The sequence below is a fragment of the Lynx rufus genome, unplaced genomic scaffold (genome assembly GCF_022079265.1).
Source record: "Lynx rufus isolate CCGP_SWC_20201006 ecotype Redwood Valley unplaced genomic scaffold, mLynRuf1.p SCAF_10, whole genome shotgun sequence".
Classification (NCBI taxonomy): Eukaryota; Metazoa; Chordata; class Mammalia; order Carnivora; family Felidae; genus Lynx; species Lynx rufus.
Genome location: NW_025814824.1, coordinates 59,985,954 through 60,001,064, shown reverse-complemented (window position 1 = coordinate 60,001,064; position 15,111 = coordinate 59,985,954). Strand labels below are relative to the sequence as shown.

Sequence of the window (15,111 nt, the reverse complement as noted above, 5' to 3'; positions counted from 1 at the left end):
TGGTATGATGGAGGGTTAGTATTGGTGGCATGGTGGGAAGCGCCTCCCCAGAGAAGGAAGGACTGGTTCAAAACATGGTAGTGAGAGCAGAACTTGAGGGATGTCCACTTATTTCCATATTGTTCTATGTCACACACTCCTGGAAGTTGGTTGAGTGTCTCTGGTGTTCAAAACCTGATGTGAGGGGCTGAGTGCAGGGTGGGGGTGACAGAAGCTCTGTCCTCTTGGGGTACACAGTCTGGAGAGATAGCCCCTAAAAATGGAGACATCACTGTGGTCTGTGAGAGAAGGCCCAGTGGGAAGTGATGTCTTTTGGGTGGGAGTGGGGGTGAGAAATGAAGAGACCATGGAGGGCAGACCAAAGAGGCTGCTGTGAAGGCTCAGTTGAAGGATGTAGATTTCACCCTGAGTGATCAGGAGAGTGGCACAGTCAGACTGACCTTCTCCAACATTATGTCTGGCTGTAGTTCAGGGAGTGGATCATAAGGGAATGTGAGAGGAAAAGGGCAGCCATGTGGGCAGGAAGAGGTTGGTGGAGGTGGGGTGGGGAGAAGCCAGTTGTTGCTTATGCGCGTGGGTGGGAAGGAAAAGGCTGAAAGGCGAGGGTAGCCTGAGAGCTGGCAGCTGGTAGGTCTTGGTGAAGGTGAGGAGATGGTGCCAGGAGGTGAGGAATCTCCTAAGATGGCAGGGAAGTGGACTATTTGGGATTTGAATCCCAGATCTGACTGCACAGCCTATGGTCTTTCCAAGGCAACCTGGTAGGCCTGGTGTTCAGCAGGACCCTGGGAGCCGTCTCTTCCCTTAGGCTCTACTGAGCTCTGCAGGTCTCCTGAGAGCCCAGCCGTGACAGCTCACCCACCCTTCCCCACTTCCCATTCCCTTCCTCTACTGTCTGTTCCTTACAGTAAAGACGACTTGAGTCGTGTATACGATGTCCAGCCTGCAATTCAGGTACTGAATCCTCTGGCCCAGTTTTTCTTTCCAAGTCCGGACCAAGCCAAGGAGGTCATCCGTGGCCACCACCTAGGAGAAGAGAGCTGCAGGAAGCAAGCTGCAGGAGGGCCGCCTGCCTCCATCTGAACCACAGGCCTCTTGATTCGATGGAGGCCCGTCACTTGCAGGGAGGGCCCTAGGAGAGTGGGCGGTGCTGGCTGGCTCTCTTGGGCAACTGCAGTGGGGCAGTAAATCCTTCACTGACGGGGCATCAGGAGTTCTAGTCCTGGTTTTATGGGTTCATTCTCGGCAAATGATTTGAGTTAGCTCAACTTGGTCTCCCCATCTGTGTGGTGGGACACAGAATGTTCCTTGGAATCTCTTCTAGCTTTGACACTCTTAGAAGGAAATGTTTGGCCCCAAATGGCCACGTTGTGTGTGAGTGAAATGACCACAGCCTTTCTGGAAAGTGATCTAACCATTTCCACAACAAGCTCAGATACACACCCCCTCAAGCAGCAATCCCACAGACCCTGCCCCCAGGTGTGCAGGAAAGAACATGTAAGGACGTTCACCTTTACGTGCACCCACACATCACTTGTCAGTCCTCACACTTGGTCCCCTGCATTGTTCACTGACCTATGTACATGACCCAGGCCAGGAGGTGCCTTGGCCTCTTCTGCTTCCTTCATTTCTAGTGCATTCTGAGTCTTAACCATTCCCCCGCTGCTTAACTCTGGAATTGGAAGGTGTCCCTGGTGGTACCTTGTCCAAGCCACAATTCTCTGTGCTTCAGTTATGACACGCTGCCTCACTCCTCCCTCCCTCCCTGCCTTTCTGCACACAGCAACCTGAAGCCCCTCCATGTATGTGGCACTGAGCATGTGACCCTGGCCACACCTGTCCATGGTCCCCACTGCCTTCACCATGCAACTGATGCATCGTTCCCATCTCCTGATCACTGTTTTTGCAGAGGTGTCCAACCAGTCTCCTCCATCAACACAGGATTGCCTGCCCACCCAAGTTCAAGTTCCCCTGACCTGGCCAGAAGGCTGTGAAAGCCTTCCCTTGTCCAACACTCTGACACCACAAGAAGAGGGCAGTGAGGGGGTTGGAGAGGTGAGGAAATGCAGGAGAGCAAATGTTTCTGCTCTGGAGAGGCAGAGCTGTCCCTAAAGGGACTGATAAAGAAGTCAAGGCAGATTAAGCTGGCTTCCCCCTGTTCCCCAGGGGTCATGCAGAAATAACTGCATAAAAACACAGAGGTCACAGGGGCTCTGCAAAAAAATGAGAATAATATGAGGGATGTGTATTCACTTAGTGCTTTGTGGATGTTTGAACTTTTCTCAAGAAGCATGTGTTACTATGCAAGAAAAAGCATAGAGGCTAAATGTCCTCTCAGTGCTAACAAACATGAAACCTCAACTCAGTCACTGAAATGGAAGAGAAAAGACAAAGCTTGGTGAGGAAGGAACATCCCATTCAAGAAACCTCCAGTTGAGACATCTGGTTGTCGAGTGCCTGGTTGAGCTGTTGGGAACAGATTGCCCGGGGAGGCCGGGACAGATGTGGAACAGGGGACAGAGATGTGTGCTGGTGGCAGAAAAACAAGCATGTAAACAACGTAAACATCCAGAGACCTGATGTGCTGATCCACACTGCTCTAATTTGGACATTTTAACCAGTAGTAACCGTAGAAAACAGTAGTAACCAGTTCATGTGCAATGATCAAAATGAGCAAATGAAAAATCAAACAAAAAGTGGTTGCTCAGAAGGCAGAGTCCTGCCTGCTTCTGTTTTTCCTCTAGGGCTGAGTTCCAATTACAGGGAAGGAAGCCTGGTGACATCAGCAGGGGAGTGAGGTCAGACTGAAGCCCCACGTTCACTGGACTCTACATGCTTGCCAGGGAAGGGCTGGGGGCGAGAGAAGGTGGCTGTTTTCTCTTCTCTTCCTTAATTCCATTGGGTCCAACAGGGGTTAAGTAGGAAGGCTCAGAGGCCCCTCTGGAGCTGGAGAAATCTTGATGACAGATGTAAATTTACTTTCAGTTTGATTCTTGTATAATGGCATCTTCACTATTCATAGCTTAGCAAATACTGAATACTTACTTTTTTATCTCCCTTTGAGTTTCGACACATTTCTATTTTCCTTTGAAGCTGTTCCAGAGACGAATTCAATCCATCTGTTTGCAGATTGGATTTTGCAACCTAGAAAAACCAGAACTTCCAAGGTTTGTTTCTAGAATACTTATTTATTTATTTATTATTTTTTTAATATGAAATTTATTGTCAAATTGGTTTCCATACAACACCCAGTGCTCATCCCAACAGGTGCCCTCCTCAATACCCATCACCCACCTTCCCCTCCCTCCCACCACCCATCAACTCTCAGTTTGTTCTCAGTTTTTAAGAGTCTCTTATGTTTTGGCTCCCTCCCTCTCTAACCTCTTTTTTTTTTTCTTCCCCTACCCCATGGTCTTCTGTTAAGTTTCTCAGGATCCACATAAGAGGGAAAACATATGGTATCTGTCTTTCTCTGTATGGTTTATTTCACTTAGCATAACACTCTCCAGTTCCATTCACGTTGCTACAAAAGGCCGTATTTCATTCTTTCTCATTGCCAAGTAGTATTCCATTGTGTATATAAACCACAATTTCTTGATCCATTCATCAGTTGATAGACATTTAGGCTCTTTCCATAATTTGGCTATTGTAGGAAGTGCTTCTATAAACATTGGGGTACAAGTGCCCCTAGGCATCAGCACTCCTGTATCCCTTGGGTAAATTCCTAGCAGTGCTATTGCTGGGTCATAGGGTAGATCTATTTTTAATTTTTTGAGGAACCTCCACACTGTTTTCCAGAGCAGCTGCACCAGTTTGCATTCCCACCAACAGTGCAAGAGGGTTCCTGTTCTAGAATACTTGTTTTGATCAGCAACGTATTCAGCAAAACATTATATAAGAGATGAATTAAATATTGGAAAAATGAAATTGGTGGGGGGAGATGCACAATGTTATCAGAAACTAGATCAATGCAAATGTAAAAGTTTTTGTTTTAGGGGTGCCTGGGTGGCTCAGTTGGTTGAGCATCCAACTTCAGCTCAGGTCATGATCTCACAGCTTGTGAGTTCGAGCCCCACGTCAGGCTCTGTGCTGACAGCTCAGAGCCTGGAGCCTGATTCAGATTCTGTGCCTCCCTCTCTCTCTGCCCCAACCCACTGGCATTCTGTCTCTGTCTCTCTCAAAATTAAATAAACATCAAAAAAATTTTTTTAAGTTTTTGTTTTGTTGTGTTTTTTTACTGTCAAACAGATAAGGTTTAAAAATAAAATCGACAACCCACAGTAGTGGTTGAGGGTATGAAGAAGAACACGCTCATGACCAGCTGGTGATGAGTTGTCTGTAAAAGCCACCTGGAAACACGTGAAGCCTTAAAACATTCATGCTCTACCCCAGTAATTCTAGCTCTGGGAGATACCTTACAGACATAATTAGAGTTCCCTCTGCAAGGGTATTTATCATATCACTGGCATAATAAGTGAAATCCAACAACTATTTCTCCAAAAAGGATTGGCTAAGTAAAAATGGCAACACATTCAGGAGAGGGAAGCCAGAACAATAGTGTTTTCAAATAATCTTTAAAGATTATATAGCTTACAAAATTGTATAAAATAGAAAGAGGCTGGATTTTTTTTTGTGTGTGTGTATGTATGTGTGTGTATATATCTTTTATATATAATATATATATATATATATATATATATATATAATCTTTATATGCATAGAAAAAAGTCTAAAAATAATTCAAAGTCTTTCCTGGCTTCATTGAGATATAATTGACATGTAACATTATATAAGTTTAAGGTATACAATGTATACCTTATTATAAAGGTATACTTTGTATCATTTGACATGTGTATATATTGCAAAATAATAGGAGATTGGATTAGTAATCAAAACCCTCCTGACAAAGAAAAGCTCAGGACCTGATGGTTTCATGGGTGAATTCTACCAAACATTTAAAGAAAACTTCACACCAATTCTTCTCAAGCTCTTCCAAAAAATAGAATAGGAGGGAATATTCCCAAACTCATATTACAAAGCCATCACTACCCTGCCGCCAAAGTCAGGTAAGAACACTACAAAGAGGGCGCCTGGGTGGCTCAGTTGGTTAAGCATCCAACTTGGGCTCAGATCATGATCTCATAGCTCATGAGCTCAAGCCCCACATCGGGTGAGCTCGTGCCCTGCTTCAGGTAGCACAAGCCCTACTTCCAGTGAGCATAAGCTCCGCTTTGGGTGAACACGAGTTCCATTTTTGGGTGAGCCCTGTTTCTCTCTCTCCCACCCTCCCTCTCTCTGTCTCTCTCTTTCTCTCCCTTCCCCTCCCCCCTCTCTCTGCCCCTCCAGGGATTTTCTCTCTCTCTCTCTCCCTCTCCATTGCTCACTTGTGCCCCCCCTCTCTCTCTCTAAAAAAAAAAAAAAAAAAAAAAAAAAAATATAACACTACAAGGAAACTACAGACCAATATCCCTTATGAATATAGATGCAAAAATCCTCAACAAAATATTAGCACATGAAATTCAACAGCACATTAAAAGCATTGTATACCACGATCAAGTGGCATTTACCTCTGGATGCAAGGAGGATGGTTCTACAAATGCAAATCAACCACATTAATAGAATAAGAAATAAAAATCATTTGATCAGTACAATAGACACAGAAAAAGCAATTGACTAATTGGTCTATTCAGATTTCCTATTTGTTCATGATTCAATCTTGGTAGATATATTTCTACAAACTTATCCATTTCTTCCAGGTAATCTAATGTGTTGGCATATAATTGGTAATAGTCTCATGATTCTGGTATTTCTGTGGTATTAGTTGCAATGTCTTTCATTTCTGACTTTATTTGAGTCTTATCTCTTTTTTTTCTTAGTCTAGCTAAAGGTTTGTCCATTTTGTTTATCTTTGAAAAACAAGCTCTAGCTTCATTGATCCTTCCTATTGTTTTCCTGGTCTCTATTCCATTGATTTCTGATCTGATCTTTGTTATTTCTTTCATTCTGCTAACTTTGTTTTTTTATTTTTTCCTATTTCCTTGAGGTTTACAGTTAGGTTGTTTATTTGAGATCATTGACCTGGGTTCACATTTTGAAATTTAAAAACAATTTTTTTAATGTTTATTTTTGAGAGGGAGAGACACAGAGCACAAGCAGGGGAAGGGCAGAGAGAGAGGGAGACACAGAATCTGAAGCAGGCTCCAGGGTCTGAGCACAGAGCCTCACATGGGGCTTGAACCAACAAACCCCAAGATCATGACCTGGGCCAAAGGCGGATGCTTAACCAACTGAGCCACCCAGGCACCCCTGAGCTAGGTTCACATTTTGGCTCTACCATTTAAGAGCTCTGTGTTCTTATCTAAGTCACTTAGTTATTCTCAGCCTCAGTTTCTTTATCTCTAAAGTAGGAATAAAACAGAACTTGCCTCCTACAGTTCTTGTGAGGACTAACATTGCTAATCAAAATAAGTCAGTTATCAGGATGCATGGTGCGTAATAACTCAATGAATCCTAGAGGCTACTATGATTTAATCTCTGTCTTCCTGGCTGGAATTTAAGTTTCATGGGGGAGAGCCCACAGTGGTATCCCCAGCACTTGGGACAGTGCCTGGCATGCAGGTGTGTGTGTGTGTGTGTGTGTGTGTGTGTGTGTGTGAGATAAACATCTACCAGGTAAAAAGTGAATCTGTCCTACCTCGCTCTTGATGTTCACTTGCAGATTTGTCAGCAACCGCTGGATTTTCTCTATGAAAATAAGGTCCACAGACAGGTTATGAAATTTGCTTTCAAACTTATTGATGACATCATTGGCCTGTAGAGAAATATAAAAAGTAAAGGAGGGGGCCGCCTGGGTGGCTCAGTCAGTTAAGCATCAAACTTCGGCTCAGGTCATGATCTCACAGTTTGTGAGTTCGAGTCTGCGTCTGTGCTGGCAGCTCCGAGCCTGGAGCCTGCTTTGGACTCTGTGTCTCCCTCGCTCTCTGCCCCTCCCCCACTCACACTCTGTCTCTGTCTCTCTCAAAAATAAATAAACATTAAAACAAAATTAGAGACTAATCCTTTTTTTAAAAAAAGTAAAGGAGGGAGGTTTACTTGGAACTTATGAACTTTGGAAGCAGAGGGGGACAGGCTCAATTTTTTGGAAAGGTGGCTTGGCAGGGCTCATCAGGCAAAGTACAAGGGCGCCCCGGATGCCTGGCTGGAGGTCAGGGGCAGGGCTCCCCAACCTGGTCCAGGTATTCATTCTCCATCTTCTCCATGTTGATCATGATTAAACTTTCAACAAACTCTATTCGAGAAGCTTCCTTCTCCAGTCGATGACACAGTGAGTCAATTTCTTCAGCAGAAAAGTTGCCTCCGTCAGAAAACAATCTGAAAATAGTTTGGGAGAAAGAAAAGGCACTGATCAGACATGAAACTTCCCACCCATTCCAAATCCTGTGATCGACAAGGCTTTAGATTAAAAGTTTAAGATCATAGAAAAATGAATGCAGGTGGTTCAAAGATAGAAGCAGTGAAATAACCCAAAAGTCCTTCAAGGGATGAACGGAGAAACAATATGTGGTATGTACACAAAATGGAACAGTATTCAGAAGGAATGAAATTCTGACACGTCACATGGGTGAGTGTTGAAGACATTATGTTAACTGAAATAGGCCAGACACACAAAAGGACAAATATTGTGTGATTTCACTTATATGAGGTACCTAGAGAAGTGAAATTCATGGAGACAGAAAATGGAATTGTGGCTGTTGGGGGCCAGGGGGAGGAGAATAGGAGTTAGTGTTGAATGCGTTCAGAGTTTCAGTGTATAAAGACGAGAAATTTTGGAGATGGATCGTGGTGATGGTTGCACAACAATGTGATTGTACTTAATGCCACTGAACTGTACACCTGAAAATGGTTAAAATGGACAGTTGTACATCCTATATATTTTGTCACAATAAAAAATGGAGGGGAAACAAGACCACTTCTCAATAGAGAAAGCCCAGTGTCCACAGAGGCCCCGACGCTGGCTCCCACCTGCAGTGCTTGATGAACTCGATGTTGGCGTAGTGAAGCTTGCCCAGGTTCTCCTCCAAGTACTGGCGGAAGCTGCGCAGGGACACCTGCACGACGTCGATGTAGCTGAGCAGCTCCTGGTGCAGTGTGCTGCTGAGAGTAACCAGCCTGGGAGACACAGGAGGGCAGGATGATGACGTGGGCATGGCAGGGCAGCCTGGGGGCGCTGCTTGAGCTCCACTGCGGTGCCCATCTGTGGGGCTACCAGAACCACTGCCATGTTCTTCTGGGTAGAAAAAGAGGCTTTGAAGGAAGCTCAGAATGCCAGTGTGTGCAGGGCACAGTGCGGAGCTCTCAGTGTGCTGGGTCAGAGGACATCCCTCTCCTCTCTCTGGCCCTTGCCATCAAATTACTAAAGGAATCCCTAGGTCCAACTGATCTGGCTCCTCCCTGCAGCACAAACTTTCTCTCTCCTGCGCCTGTTCTCCTGAGGGAGCACCCTGCAAGTTCCCTCTTCACCTTTAAGTCCACCCTAACCAGCGATCTCTTGTGTACCTGACCACTGTCCAGACACTTGTGAGGGCTCCTCGCCTGTTACCTGAGGTCTCCCTAACCACGCAAGGGCCTCCATCTAAAATCCCTGAATGGCTTCCTTGGAGCCCTTTGCTCTGCCGTGAGCATATCCCCACCTCGAGCTGGGCCAGTGCTCCTTGCTGAGGGGAAAAATTCTGTCTCCTCTTCACCTTCCTCCATCTCAGACCAGGAGGCCTCCTGCAGGAAGTTCGTCCCGATTTCCCTTGATGGAAGTGGTCTCTCCCAGCACAGATGTTTCAGGGCAGGTTAGTAACATCCCTGCATCCTGAACATGTGTGCCCTTTTCTCCCTAGCTGCTCACCCAGCCCCCAGCCCCCTGCCCCCAGACAGATAGTTCATACAGTTAGACTCACTTGTGTGAAGAGGAGAGCTGAAAAGAGAAGGTTGCTGTGGGGCCTGGCAAATGGACTCTTTAATCCACCAGGGAGGAACCACTCCCTTTGAAAGCAGCCACCTGGCTGAGATTCTAGGGCTATGGGGCCAGAGCGGAGACTCCCAGGGCCATACCTCTGGCTCTTTGTGGCATTCAAGAAGATATGCTCCATGTCGTAAATCTTGCGGAGGAAGTTTTTGCTCTTTATGTTTTGCTCTTCTTGGAACCGGTAGAACATCAGCCTCTCCTTTCTCAGCGTCTCGATCACCCCAGCACAGTGGCTGTCCAGCTGCTCTTGATGAAGCAAGAGCTCAGCTGGAAAAGAATGAAGGAGAGCTGAGGTCCTCTGGGATCCCAAGTCACCTCAGGACGTTCCCCTCCTAGACAGTGACAGCTGTCCTTGCCAGGGGTTGGCTTGGGAATGGGTGCAGATCTCAGAGAGGCCAATCTGACACTGCCCCTGGGTGTCTAACTAGAGAAGAGGCTGTCCAGGCTGTATGAAGGGAGGTCTCTGCTGGTGAAGGCACCTGGAAACAGGTGGGATGGGTGGACATTTTGGGAAGGGCAGGGATTGTGGTGAGAGGCTCTGGAGAAAACAACCAGCATGACACTGGGCAGTCAGAGTTTATTGCTTTAAATCAGTGACTACTCTTTCCAGGAGCTTGAATTCCAACAGACTTCTACGGTGGAGTAAACAGAACCAGGATTTGGCTTCAAAGGCTCCATCGTAGGTCTTTAAAACTGACAGATAGTTCCAGGTCAGTCCACCCTACCTCCCTACTGCCCACAGTGGTGAAAATTCTGTCCTCCCAGCCATGCCAAGAATGAGTGCAGTGACTCTGGGGCATTGTTTCTCTGACCTTGATCTCCCAATCACACATTGGGTCAGGGAGCCAGGGAAGGGCAAGAAATAGAGCATCTCAATTTATATTTAGTTTTAATGCACATATTTTCCAAATGAAGACAATGAGGTTCCAAAGCCAAGCAGGTCTCCCAAGGCCACAAGCATTGGGACTCCAGGCCAGGCTGTCTGTTCCCACAACTCTGTCACTGCTCCAGGCAGGAAGAGTTTGGGTGGGACCATGTGTGGTCTCTCTGGGAGCTGGAAAGGTCTATGAAGAAGCCTGAATTGTGACATAAGTGAAAACCAAACAGGGTCATTGAGGATCCAACTAAAAGTGTGCCACCCCCTAACGGGAACCTCTGCCTAAGAGAGAAATGGCACCTCTTTTTAAGTTATAAACTATAAGCTGAAATTAATGCCTACCACTTGCTCAAGATTCCTCACTGTTCCATTCCAGGGAGAGTTGATTACCACCAACAATATCCCCTTCTGCAAGCAAGGGAGGGATCAGAGAGGTCAGGTAACCTGTTCAGAGTCACATAGCTAGAGAGGTTGAGCCTGATAGCTCTGATTCCTGAGCTACAGGAAGCATCTGCTATGCAGGTATATATCTGACAGATGTGTGAGCAGATCTGAGATTCACACTGCTAAGGCAGGACAATACCCTTCATTTAAGCATCTAAAAGTCCTGTTTTTAAAAGAAAAATTTTTAAAAATCTCAAATGTGGGTACCTTCTCTGCCAGCCTTGGAGATGGAACCCTCACACAGGGGCACCTAATGAATGCAGAACTGTGGTGGCACAGACACCAGCTGTCTGGGGCAGGGTGGCCTTTCCCAAGCTGGGTCTGTACCTGCTCTGACATTGTGGATGTCCTTTTCAATGCACTCAGCTCTTGGCTTGTGTAGGTGCAGATGCAGCTCTAGTTCTGAGTCCAGCTCATCAATCTTGGTGGCCACAGTGACCTGGGTTTTGAGGACACGTTGGTCAAACCACTTCTCTAGGTGCTCGAAAAAACCAGCTCGAAGTCTGAGGGAGAAACCAGTGAGGGTCAGCTCTGCCAGTAGCAGTGGCCACAGAGAGAGCTTCCATATTGTTATATAAAGCATTTCCCTCTTTCACTTCTTATTTTATTTCCTAACTACATGATATTCTTTTGTCTGGATGGACCATCATTCATTTAACCAGATCCCCTTCTGGCGGACACTTTATGGTTTCCAACCATTCGTTCTTCAAAAAAGGCTGCAGTGAATAACCTTGTATATAAGTCAAGCGTAGAAGCATTCCTGTAGGATAAATTCCCTGAACTGGAATTGTTGATCCAAAGGCTAAAATACATATGTGGTTCTTGAAGATATGGCTTGACTGCTTTCCTGGCAAGGCTGTCTGTTCCTATTTCTCCGCCGCCTTGCAGTGTATTGCCGAACTTTTGAATTTGACAATTTTGTCATGTTATGACCAAAACTGGGCATATTGTCATGTGTTTAAGACTATATAATTCCTTTTTCTGCATACTATGCATTAATACATTTTGCCCATTTCTCTGTTGTGAAGATGCTCTTTTTCTTTTCAATCTCTTTATATGGGAGCTCCTTATATATTAGGAATGTGAGGTCATTTGACTGCAATGTGAGTTGCAAATACTTTCCCCAATTTATCACTTTTTCTTTTTCAAAATTTATGTATTGTTAAGAAGGCTATGTGCTGTTAAGGTGTTGGTTGTCCCCAGATTTATCTATAGATTCAATGCAATAACAATAAAAATCTCAGCAGACATCTTCTTACAGACACCAGTGAGCTGATCTCAAGTTTATGTAGAAATGCAAATGGCCAAAGATAGTTGAGGAGAAGACCAAAATTGGAGAACATACTCTACCAGATATTAAGACTTGATATAAAACTGCAGTAATCAGGCAGGGTGAGGCAGTAATGCAAGAATAGATACACAGAGAAACAGAAAGGAGGTGTGGCAGAGCCGTGGGGAGAGGGGAGTCTTCTGGGGTCAAGTGATTATCCATATGGTAGGAAATGAATCTGACTCCTATCTCACAAATTAATCCCAGGTGGATTTTACATATAAATGTGGAAATGTAAAACAATAACATTTGTAGTAAATACCATAGGAGGATATTTTCATGACCTTGGGGCAAGCAAAAATTTCTTAGATAAGAAAGAAAGTACACTAACCCTAATGAAAAAGGTTGATGAAAAGGACCTTATTACAAATAAGAATTTCTTTCTATCAAAAGATACCTTAAGAGAGTAAAAAAAGGCAAGCAAAGAGAGGGATAAACATTTGCCAGGTATTTACCTAACAAAAGCCTCATATCTAGGATAGGTAACTTTCTCACATAAATTGATAAGAGAAAAGATTGACAACCCACCAGGAAAAAAAAATGGGCAGAAGATTTGACTAGACATTTCAAGAAAGACAACCAAATGTTCAACACTACTACACATACACCAGAATGGCTAAAACAAAAACTGCTGACAATATCAAGTGTCGATGAGGATGTGGAGCAACTGGAACCCTCACACACTGTTGTAAACTGTTAAAACAAAATCGCTTTTGAAAACTCTTTGGTGGTATCTTTTGGTTGTATCTCCTCAAGAGGGACACACATATTACCCTATCTCTCAACAATCCCACTCTCAGTTATATATCTAACAGAAATGTAGCCGTATGTTCACCAAAAGACTTATACAAGAATGTTCAGAGTGGCATTGTTCCATTCCCCAGTGAAAAACAAGCCAAATGTGCATCAGTAGTAGAATGGATAAATAAAATGGGTTATGTATTTTTACAATGGAATACTATACAGGAATAAAAATGAGCTAACCCCACATTCAAAACTACATATGATGTCACTCATATGTGGAATTTAAGAAACAGAACAGACGAACATATGGGAAGGGAAGGAAAAATAAGATTAAAAACAGAAAAGGAGGCAAACCATAAGAGACTCTTAAATACAGAGAACAAACTGAGGGTTACTGGAGAGGAGGTGGTTGGGGGGTGGGCTAAATGGGTGACGGACATTAAGGAGGACACTTTTTGGGATGAGCACCGGCTGTTATATATAAATAATGATTCACTGGGTTCTACTCCTGAAACCAATACTACACTGTATGTTAACTAACTTGAATTTAAATAAATAAATTTTAAAAAATACATATGAATTTTACAAACATAAGGAAAGAATCCTGACATAAAAGAATGCATTCTGTATGATTCCATTTAAATAAAGTTCTAAAATAAGCAAAACTAATTCATAAGTTAGAATATTTGCTATCCTTGGGGAAGAGAGGGCAATGACTTGAGATGGGTACATAAGGGGGCTCCTGGAGAGTTGGTAATGTTCTATTTCTTGGGGGTACTGGTTACCAGGTGTGTTCCCTTTGGATAATTCATTGAGCTGTACATTCATGATTTCCATACTTGTCAGTATTGTATCCTTCAACATGCAAATACAATCAGTTTGATCCAATTTTTTTTTTTCTGGTTAGTAGCAAGGCCAGATGGCATAGTGTTTCTTTCAAAACTCTGGAATCACATGGTCTAGATTCATATCCTAGATCTAACCACTTCCTATCCCAGAGATCTTATCCAAGCTACTAACTAAGCTTCAGTTTCTTCATCTGTAAAATAGGCTAATTATGGTACCCCTGTCATAGTTATTGAGAGTATTAAGTCCTCTCAATGCATATTAGCTCTGGTGGTGATCCTTGCTTTTCTTCTTTAAGGGGAGAACAGAAAATGGACTGTGGCAGAGGAAGGAGAAAGGATGAGTTTCAAGTCAAGAGATGTTTTCAAGGTGAGATGATGCTGAGGTGGAAGAGAAGACTCCAAAAGCCTGACTTAACTCCTTCTACTCCATGCCCGTGTATACACATAGGAGATAGACTAATCAGGTGATTTCTGTCTGGTAAGTCCTGCGATGATATCGTAGAGTCAGGAGTGCAGTGGAAATGCTATCCTAAAGCCAATTGTAGATTTCCACATTTGGTCCAAATTCACTCCCAGAAACTTGGGAGTTAGGGGAGGTAAATTCTCAGTGGTAGAATTATGGGTCATTTTTATATTTTTCCTTGTACTTTTTCAATTTTCTAATTGTCTGCAATTAATGTGTCATATAATCAGAGCCAAATACCATACTGATATACCTAGCATCTATAGTTATATAATTACCCCCCCCAAAAAAGAAAGAAAGAAAGAAAGAAAGAAAGAAAGAAAGAAAGAAAGGGAGGGAGGGAAACCCTAAGGTTACACATATGCCAGGTTAGAATCCCAGAAATATCTTGCAGGGAAAGCACTATTTCTTATGTACAAGGCCCAAGCCAGCAAGGCATCATTGGACAGGCGAAGGGGGTCACTCTCACAGAAGATATCTGTAACTACAAATAATTACTGGAAATTTGTTATTTTTGTTTGTTTGTTTCTCATCTCTACCTTCAGTTACCTACACATTTTCTTTTTCCAGCTGAAACTAGTCCAATCTTTTATTATAATACTACACCTTGTTAATAAAACTCAGGACAAGAGAATGAGAATAAAGGGTTTCTACTCACTGCTTCTTAATTCCTAAAACTAGTCTGGATGGAATTATCACTTGGTCTAGGAGGTTGGCACTGGAAGTGTCATTGATGAGAATGGTAGAAAGGTTGGAATTGGGCCTTTTGAAACTCTCTTCTTCTTGTTCCAGGGGTAGGAAGACAAAATAAGTGTGTCCGCTGGAGGTTGTGAAGGACTCCATGTCTTCACAGGAGATTTCCCCCAGATGCTCTTCCTGGGCTTCGGCCTATGCAGAAAACAAGACTTTAGACTTGACATCATCACACATACCTGGGGATCCAACCCAGGATATATCCTTGATATCCAACCCAGACTATATCCTTGATATCAGGGTTATGGATCTGTGGGTGAAATCCCGCCTATAATTATTTTTTGCCCATATAGTGCTTTCAAAATGGGAAATTCTACAAATAGTCTAGATTTCTGATTTCTCTTAAAAATCAGAAAATCTGGCAATTCTGAGTCTCTCCATTCCCACATGGCATTATTGTCTGGAGCTGAGTAATGACTGCCTAGTTTCCATAGACTGAATATTGGATGCTCTCCAAAATTCATATCCCCAATGTGTTGGTATTTGGAGGTGAGCTTTTAGGAGGTGATTAGGTCAGGAGGGCAGAGGCCTCATGAATGGGATTAGTGCCCTTATAAAAGAGACCCTGGAATGCTCCCTTGCTCCTTCCACAGAAACACAGTGAGAAGATGGCTGGCTCTCTATGAACCAGGAAGTGGG

At 43.8% G+C, this 15,111-nt stretch overlaps 1 protein-coding gene across 1 annotated transcript in view; it reads right to left on the bottom strand.

Annotated features, from left to right (window-relative positions):
• The window catches only part of CCDC180 (coiled-coil domain containing 180), a 61,070-nt gene that overhangs the window by 19,816 nt on the left and 26,143 nt on the right, over positions 1 to 15,111 (bottom strand). The window contains exons 18-25 of the mRNA XM_047098990.1: positions 14,378 to 14,607; positions 10,662 to 10,837; positions 9,100 to 9,280; positions 8,020 to 8,166; positions 7,224 to 7,368; positions 6,692 to 6,808; positions 3,043 to 3,141; positions 904 to 1,023 (exon numbers count right to left, since the gene is read on the bottom strand). Of these exons, the coding sequence (XP_046954946.1) occupies positions 904 to 1,023; positions 3,043 to 3,141; positions 6,692 to 6,808; positions 7,224 to 7,368; positions 8,020 to 8,166; positions 9,100 to 9,280; positions 10,662 to 10,837; positions 14,378 to 14,607 (1,215 nt within the window). The remainder of the gene's footprint in view (positions 1 to 903; positions 1,024 to 3,042; positions 3,142 to 6,691; positions 6,809 to 7,223; positions 7,369 to 8,019; positions 8,167 to 9,099; positions 9,281 to 10,661; positions 10,838 to 14,377; positions 14,608 to 15,111) is intronic.